At 37.4% G+C, this 9,410-nt stretch overlaps 1 protein-coding gene and 1 pseudogene across 1 annotated transcript; both read left to right on the top strand.

Moving 5' to 3' along the window:
* The first annotated feature begins 430 nt into the window (after positions 1-430).
* LOC121268391 (leucine-rich repeat receptor-like tyrosine-protein kinase PXC3) lies at positions 431-4,489 on the top strand. The gene is made up of 2 exons (XM_041172651.1): positions 431-3,561; positions 3,670-4,489. The coding sequence occupies exons 1-2, from the start codon at positions 1,221-1,223 to the stop codon at positions 3,993-3,995; spliced, it is 2,667 nt and encodes an 888-aa protein (XP_041028585.1). The 5' UTR covers positions 431-1,220; the 3' UTR covers positions 3,996-4,489.
* A 1,210-nt stretch (positions 4,490-5,699) lies between these two features.
* Positions 5,700-9,025, top strand: LOC121267935 (annotated as a pseudogene).
* The last annotated feature ends 385 nt before the right edge of the window (positions 9,026-9,410 follow it).

Below are 9,410 nucleotides of genomic sequence, written 5' to 3'. Positions count from 1 at the left end.
AAAATATATTTTCTTAAATTTATGTCATATTAATAGTGTTATAATGACGCTACACTTAGAGTGATATATAGAATTTTCCCATTCGATGTCTCTTGAAATTTGCTAATCTAAAAAGTTTTTCTTCCTTCCAATTTCGCAAAAATTAAAATAATTTATTAGTTTTGAACTCTTCAATTGGGCTTAAATTTTCAACAGGGATTGAAAATATGAAGACTCCATTTTCAAAATGATCGAAAAAGGGATAAATTATTAATATATGTACGAACGTCAACAGTGTGAGTGTGCCTACCACTATTGTTCATAAAAATATGGAGGCTATTCTGAATACTTGGAAATGACCTTTGGATGTATTTAATATCCCATGATACATTGATACTTTGTCAGTGGGACTGTGGGGCAGTGGGAGTGTTTATGTAGCCTTCAATTCATTCACTCATTACAGCCCGTTTCTCGTGAAAGCCTGCGGGCGTGAGAGAAGAATTTCATTCCTGATTTCTAATCTTGAGACCCACAAATCTGTGTGTTTTCTCTTCTCTTTGGGCGTCTGCGTGTGCAAGAAAAAGAAAAACGCCTGGTCCGTGAAGCCTGTGCCAAAGCATTGTCCCCTTTACTCTTTTTTTTTTTTTCCTTTCTATCTAGTCTCTCGTTACCTCCGTTCAAACAATCACAGCAGCCCTGCCTCTCCAGTCATTCTCATGTTTGGCTCTACAACCATGTTCTTTCTCGATAGAACGATTCGCATTCCATACTAGACTCATGTTCCATAATGCAGGTCCTTTTGTATTTCTTTTGTCTGTTTCTTCTTGTTCTGGTTCTTGGAAGCTTTCCCTTAGATATGGGACTCTTTGAGTTTTGGTCCTGAGTCTTGACTGGTACAGTTTTCCCCCCGAAATTAAGGGATTGGTGTGCTCTGTAATTCCTGGGTTTCAACAAAATCTAAATGGGGTTTCTTGAAAAAGTCGAGACGTGAGGCGTCTTAGATTTCTGGGTATTTTTGTTTTCTTGGTGGGTGCCTTCTATGGTTCTCAAAAGGAGTTCAGAATCTCCATTGAAGTGGGTGATACACGCAGTTTGTGAGAAGAAATTTTGAGGAAGAAAATAATCATAAGAGAAGTCGGATTCTCAATATTTTGGCCTTTTGATCACTGTTTTTGAGCTTGGGGAAGAAAATTTGAGTTATTTCACCATAGTTAAACCCTGCGAAAGAAGGCAGCCCACTGATGGCAGTTTTTTGCTTGTTCTCTCTTTTGCTAGTTGGGTTTATATCAAAACTTCAGCTTGTGGGTGCTCAGCTTCATGATCAAACTACGCTGTTATCCATTAACAACGAGCTTGGAATACCTGGCTGGGGAGCCAACTACTCAGATTACTGCTCTTGGCCCGGCATTGGCTGCGGTTTGAACAATTCGATGGTGGAAAGGCTTGATCTTTCTCACCGAAACCTCCGAGGTAATGCGACTCTAATTTCTGAGCTCAAAGCTTTGAAGTGGCTTGACCTTTCTAGTAATGATTTCCATGGATCAATTCCTTCAGCGTTTGGGAATTTATCTGAGCTTGAATTTCTTGACTTGTCATTGAATAAGTTCGATGGTTCAATTCCTAGAGAATTGGGTAGTCTCAACAACCTTAGAACATTGAATCTTTCGAACAACTTGCTTGTAGGAGAAATACCAGACGAGCTTCAGGGCCTTGAAAAGTTACAGGCTTTTCAAATTTCTAGTAATAAACTGAGTGGCTCTATCCCAATTTGGGTGGGCAACTTGACCAACCTCAGAATTTTCACAGCGTATGAGAATGATTTAGGGGGTAAAATCCCGGATAATCTGGGCTTGGTTTCCGAGCTTCAATCGCTGAATCTACATTCAAACCTGCTTGAAGGACCGATACCTAAGAGCATTTTTGTTTTGGGAAAGCTGGAAGTCCTGATTCTGACCCAGAATAAATTAAGCAGTGATCTTCCTGAAGAAATTGGGAACTGCAAAGGCCTTTCTAGTATCCGAATAGGCAACAATGATCTTGTGGGCACCATTCCTAAGGCGATTGGAAATATTAGCAGCCTTACTTACTTTGAGGCAGATAACAACAAGCTCTCTGGGGATGTTGTCCCAGAGTTTGCGCAATGCTCTAATCTCACCCTCCTAAATTTGGCCTCTAACGGATTTACTGGAACTATTCCTCAGGAGCTTGGACAGCTCGTGGATCTGCAGGAATTGATTCTCTCTGGCAACAGTTTGTTTGGTGATATTCCAAAATCAATTCTTGGTTGTAAGAGTCTTAACAAGCTTGATCTAAGCAATAATAGATTCAATGGCAGTATACCAAATGAAATCTGCAACATGTCAAAATTGCAGTACCTGCTCTTGGATCAGAACTCAATAAGAGGGGAGATACCTCATGAAATTGGAAACTGTGTGAAACTCCTTGAATTGCAAATGGGTAGTAACTATTTAAGTGGAGCAATACCTCCTGAGATTGGTCATATAAAAAACTTACAGATAGCATTAAATTTGAGCTTCAATCATCTCCATGGGCCGCTGCCTCTCGAGTTAGGGAAACTGGACAAGCTGGTTTCTTTGGATGTCTCTAATAATAGGCTCTCCGGTAATATCCCACCTTCATTTAAGGGCATGTTGAGCTTGATAGAGGTCAATTTCTCAAATAATCTGCTCACCGGTCCAATACCCAACTTTGTACCATTCCAAAAGAGTCCAAAATCAAGCTTTCTAGGGAACATAGAGCTCTGTGGAGAGCCATTGACACCTCCATGTGCAAGTTCTCATAGTTCTGACAGTGAGAATTACCATCACAAGGTCTCTTACAAGATCATACTAGCTGTTATTGGTTCTGGTTTGGCGGTTTTTACATCAGTAACTGTAGTTGTTGTCTTGTTTATGATGAGAGAGAGACAAGAAAAAGAAGCCAAAGCTGCCGGAATTGAAGATGATGTAACCAATAATCGACCAATGATACTAGCAGGCAATGTCTTTGTTGAGAATCTCAGACAAGCAATTGATCTTGATGCTGTTGTAAAAGCAACTTTGAAGGATTCGAATAAACTCATCAGTGGGACTTTCAGCACTGTTTACAAGGCAGTTATGCCTTCTGGGCTAGTTCTGTCGGTGAAGAGACTTAAATCCATGGACCAGACTATCATTCATCACCAGAGCAAGATGATTAGAGAGCTCGAAAAGCTCAGCAAACTCTGTCATGATAATCTAGTGCGGCCTGTTGGATATGTTATTTACGAAGATGTTGCTCTTTTAATCCATCATCACTTACCGAATGGGACACTAGCCCAGCTGCTTCATGAATCTACCAAGCAACCTGAATATGAACCCGACTGGCCTACACGACTCTCTATTGCTGTCGGTGTGGCAGAAGGGTTAGCTTTCCTTCATAATGTGGCAATTATTCACCTTGATATTTCTTCTGGCAATGTTCTTTTGGATTCTAATTCCAAGCCTTTGGTTGGGGAGATTGAGATATCGAAGCTCTTAGATCCGTCCAAAGGCACTGCAAGTATTAGTGCCGTTGCAGGCTCATTTGGCTATATTCCACCAGGTATCTCTTATGCATTCGATAGCTGTGTGTATATATACTGTTGTTCTGACATTCTTACACCAGCTACACCTTCTCTCATCTTCGATTCTTTTTTCTTTGTCATCATAGAATATGCATATACAATGCAAGTTACAGCACCAGGAAATGTTTATAGCTATGGTGTAGTTTTGCTTGAGATCCTTACTACCCGAGTACCAGTTGATGAGGCTTTTGGTGAAGGGGTAGATTTGGTGAAGTGGGTTCATACTGCTCCAGCACGAGGGGAAACTCCAGAGCAGATACTTGATGCAAGGCTTAGTACAGTTTCTTTTAGTTGGAGGAAGGAGATGCTTGCAGCTCTGAAGGTGGCATTACTCTGCACCGACTACACACCAGCTAAGCGGCCAAAAATGAAAAAAGTGGTGGAAATGCTTCACGAAATAAAGCAGAACTGATGGATGATTCTTTAAGAGGATGGAGGCTCTGGAAACTGGGAAATCCTCATATCTTAAAAAGGAACGAGATTCATATCTTTAATATTCGGCTCGTTTCCAAATTTGTCTTCCACAGATCGAGGCAGTGGCATGCCCTACGTTGTTCAGGGCCTCAGGCTATAGCTAGTTAAATACCTCTTGGATCATTTGTCCGCTTGTTCTGTATCAAAAGGGCTTATGATAAATGACAGCTTCTTGTAATCTGTTTGAGTTGGCCAAACAAATGAAATCAGGTAGTGACTGGGAGTTAATGCATTAATCAGGAGAGTCCTCGAAAGAGTGAAGACTACTCTTGAGTTCCTGTATCACACATTAGGCTAGCAATTGAAGTACTGCTGAAAAGAGCAAGCTGGATGCTCTGATTTTTGTGTGCCAGATGCATGTGATCCAAATTCAATTATTAGTTTGCTACTGATCAAAGTTCCACTCATATAATCGTACCGTATTCCACCCAATTTCTACCCATGTTGATTCTGTATTTTAATTCCGAAAACTTAAAATTTACTTCCATGTTTGATTTTGCCTAAATCGCCAAAAAAAAAAAAAAAAAATCTTGACAAGCCATTGAGCCACATGTTAAAAGAAATTAAAAAATAAAAATAAAAATATAATTAAATACAAAGTGAAAAAGGGTTCTTAAGCCTGTGATTTTTTATTTTATTTTCATTAGTAAGCTCTGGTTAAATTTCAAAGTCATACATACTGTGGTGTAAATTTTAAGCTTCCCTTTGATTCAAGAGGAATGTGCATGCATGATGTTCGAATTCAATTTTAGTTTGAGTGACGTTCCGTTATATACTTATATAGGTTATATATATATATATATATATATATATATGAATTAATCTATCTATCTGCTATTATTCACTACCGACACCCCACACTATAAAAAATAAAAAATAAAAAAATTTATCAGATGTGAGGTGTGGAAGTGAATAGTAATTGATGTATAACAAAACCAGCTTACAATTCTTTACCCATACATGCATGTTGATCCTATAAAATTTCTTCCCCGTTTAACTTAAAAAAATAATCATTACCTATTTATTTATCTAAAAAGTTATTGGACAATAAAAGTTAAAAAATGAAAAACAATTCTCATCATGTAATATATAAATATATATTTATATATATATATATAATATGTAATATTTAGTCATATAGTACGTACAACAAACAAAATAACTTCCTCCTGGAATATTAAATTAAAGGTAAAAAACGAAACATAATTTGGATAGTATGTACATACAAATTTAATGAAATTAATCATATCTTAATTACAAGTTTTAATTAATATCTACGATACAATTGCATATGTTCAGGAATTGTGAACATCTCAAATTCCTCGACAAAAGAAAATTCATAATCTGGTAGTTTTGGGCACTCATGATCTTCTGTCACATTCTCTGAAAACATGACGCAAACATTCTGATCCAAACCTCCAATAACATTATGATCATCACTCGCATCAAGCATAAACAAATTAAGGTAGATCAGGTTCAGGATCAGCAAACCCAGAAGGTCGGGCATTGCTGAAAATTAGATTATCATCAATATCTATAATCGGATGCAGTGCTGCTTGTTCCAGAGTGAATTTAAATTGAAGAGATATTAATATTAGTAATTTGAAGTGGATAAGGATAGTTTTTTTTTGTTTTTAGGAAGATGACGGTACTCTAATTTTATTGATAACTGTCAAAATAGAAGAAAGAACACATCATTTCGTTTAAATAAAAATTTCGTTACTTGCATCTAAAGCGTCAATGCATTTATGCATCTCGAGCACGTGCGCGCATTGTCAGCGCTTCGCATTGGATGACACTACTATTGTGTGTCTACCCTTATGTTCCATTTTATAAATAGTAAAACTCATTCACTTATATATCACTAAAAGTTTCATTGTCTTTTCAATATGGGATATTTGAAACAATCCAACATTCCCTCACTTATTTCAAATAATAAATAAAATTATTATTATTTTAATAAAAAATGTTGCTATTACAATTATATGTTGACACTTAAATATAAGTACCTTTTGGGTTTGAACTTCCAAGTTTTATCAATATGATAGTAGATATGATATCCTTGGACTATCATGTCATGTGACAAAATCAGAAGACCAACACATATCAACATATATTTCTATTGTTCTTTATAGCCGCGCATTAAAGGCCATACGCGTTATCCCAACTTCACGAGTGCTATAAGCGGTTTACCAAATCCTAACAAAAGCGGCCTAACTTTACACTCACATATGTAGAATTCTTCTAGGTGCTCCTGCATAAAAAACATCGTTTATGCAAACTCACTAAGAGTTATACTCAACCTTTCCATTCCACTGCAGGACTAGCACTAATAAATAATTTTGTAATGATGGTCTAATTTAGTGCTATTACATCATTAAAGAGACTTTATTTTTCCCATTGAACCTATAACTTAGAATTCCAAGTTTAGGTTGGGTTACCATCTTTTAGTGATCTATTCCATAGGTTTTAGACCCATCTCAATGGATGTTTTGCGAATTAGATCCTTATTTAGGCCCTTTGTCAGTGGATCTACTAAGTTTGTACTTGACTTTATATAGTCTACTGTGATTATGTCTTCCTCTAGCAATTGTCTCACAGTATTATGTCACCACCAAGGGTGAACACCCACCCACTTGTGAATTTAGATCCATCATCCACACAGTTCTAGTTAGCGTCACTAAAACCTTCAATTATAGATGGATATCCTTCATAATATAGAACATAGGACTTAGTTCCTTTTAAATAACCCAATACAATGAAAATTGCTTTCCAATGTTTCACTCCTGGACAACTTGTGTATCTACTCAATTTGCCCACAACAAAAGTTATGTCTGGACGTGTGCATTAATGCATTACATACATCAAACTTTCAATGACACTAGAATATTCTAGTTGTGATACACATCGATAATTATTTGTTCCAAGCTTCAAAACAAGGTTATATGGAACACGAGATATTTTTCCAAGTAAATGATTAAATATACTCAGAACTTTATCAATGTAATGACTTTGTGATATAGCATAAGCATTATCATTCCTATATATTTTAATACCAAGTATGGTATTAGCAACACCCAAGTCTTTTATATCAAAATGAGATAACAAGGAAGATTTTGTATCTTTAATAATACATGAGCTATTATCATTGAAAAGCATCATATCATCTACATATAAGCATATTATCACAAAATGATTATCGCATACTTTAAAATAAATACATTTCGCAGCTTCATTCAAATGAAAACCACTAGAAAGAACCACATTATCAAATCTTTCATGCCATCGTGCATCTAAAGTGTCAATGCATCTATGTGTTGTGAGTGCGCGCGCGCTTACGTGTTTGTGGTCAGTGCTTCGCATTGGATGGCACTACTATTGTGTGTCTATCATTATTTTCCATTTTATGAATAGTGAAACTCATTCATTTATAAACCACTAAAAATTTCCTCGTCTTTTCAACGTGAGATATTTGAAATTAATAATCCAACATAACATAGATTAGTTTAGAAGGGTTCAACTACAATAATAAGTCGACTGGCGTACGTTCCTATTCATGTCTTTAATTTCGTTGCTCAGGCTAGCTAGCTAGTTATTAGTGCCCTTGGATCATCGATCTGTCCTCGCGCTTGTTCTTTATCAAACGGCTTATGATATGGGAATCATCATATATATAGTTTGCTGGTGAAAACGAGAGTATAGTTTTATCCATTTTTCCCCAGTTTAAAAGGATTGATTGGAGGGGGCGACTCAAGATCAATATGGCTTTCTTGTGTGGGAATTATCATCATATATATAGTAATATCCTACCTACTGAAAACCGGATAGGAGGAGTTATATGATGAAAGGGAAATGATAAACAGATAAAGTTACTAACAGGTTTCCCTTTCAAGCAAAAAGCCCTGCGAACTCTCTGATCTGCTGTTGCTTCTTCATCTTCAAAGAAAACTCTTGGCAATAGCCGGGAAGCCCACAAGGTCCCAGAAGAAAACCATATACGACAAGAAGCTATGCGCCTTGCCCAGCGATTAGTCCCAGATTCTGGTCGTTCACGCCGACAACGTGGGCTCGAACCAGCTCCAGAACATCCGCGGGGGTCTCCAGGTGACTCCGTGGTTTTGATAGGAAAGAACACGATGATGAAGCGTTCCATCAAGATTCATGCGGAGAAGTACGGAAACGAGGCGATCAAGAACCTCAAGGTGGGCAATGTGGGATTGATCTTCACCAAGGGTGATTTGAAGGAAGTAAGGGAAGAGGTTGGCAAATATAAGGTTGGAGCTCCCGCACGTGTTGGCCTTGTTGCACCAATCGATGTTGTTGTCCCCCCTTGAAACACTGTACTCGATCCTTCTCAGACTTCCTTCTTTCAGGTGCTGAACATAGCAACCAAAATCAATAAAGGCACAGTGGAGAATAGAGATCATAAAAAAGGGTGACAAAGTGGGCTCCTCCGAGGATGCACTTCTTTCAAAGCTTGGGATACGACCATTCTCTTATGGTCTTGTTGTACTCTCTGTTTATGACAATGGATCGGTCTTTAGCCCCGAGGTGCTTGATCTCACTGAGGATGATCTTATTGAGAAATTTGCTGCTGGGGTCTCCATGGTCACCTCTATTTCCCTGGCAGTCTCCTACCCAACTCTTGCTGCCGCACCCCACGCGTTCATTAATGCCTACAAAAATGCTCTGGGTGTTGCAGTTGCTACAGAGTATTCCTTCCCACGGGCTGAGCAAGTGAAAGAATACTTGAAGGATCCAAGCAAGTTTGCTGCAATGTTGGCTCCTGTTGCAGTTGCTGATTCTGGTGCTGCCCCAAGTGCTACTGCAAAGGTGGAACAGAAGAAGAAAGAGCCAGAAGAGCAGTCTGATGACGACATGGTTCTCGGTTTGTTTGACTGATTTTCAGTCGGCTGTAGGGTTTTAGTTAATGGCAGATATCGCCTATCACTATCTCCATATTCCTTTATATTTTTATATTTATCTTGGATTTTTATACCATCTCCATATGTCTTGCACTCTTCTAAATATCAGCCTATCAACGATTAAAACCCTGTTTAAATGCCAGTGCAATGTGTAGTTGAGCTAAAAAAAAAAAAAAACCTTTGTATACCAATATGTAATAAAATAATATTATTCTAAATTTGATTTTGACTTTTAGTTTTGATTTGTTGTTAGTCTATCACTATTCCATGATAAAAAGCTGCGGTCGATCTTTTAAGTCGGGTTTGAACTATAGCTTAGGAGAGGTTTGGATAGGGAGTTAAAATAAAATGAGATAAAATAAAAGTTGAGATTGAATAAAATATTATTATAATATTATTATTATTTTAACATTTAAAAAAGTTAAATT

Source organism: Juglans microcarpa x Juglans regia, chromosome 5S (genome assembly GCF_004785595.1).
Source record: "Juglans microcarpa x Juglans regia isolate MS1-56 chromosome 5S, Jm3101_v1.0, whole genome shotgun sequence".
NCBI lineage: Eukaryota > Viridiplantae > Streptophyta > Magnoliopsida > Fagales > Juglandaceae > Juglans > Juglans microcarpa x Juglans regia.
Note: the sequence above shows the minus strand (reverse complement) of the source record. Positions and strands in the feature narration are given on the sequence as shown.

Coding starts and splice junctions, on each gene's coding strand:
- LOC121268391 (XM_041172651.1), top strand. CDS start 1,221: ATGGCAGTTTTTTGCTTGTTCTCTCTTTTGCTAGTTGGGTTTATATCA. Junction 3,562..3,669: donor ATTTGGCTATATTCCACCAG/GTATCTCTTATG, acceptor TTGTCATCATAG/AATATGCATATACAATGCAA.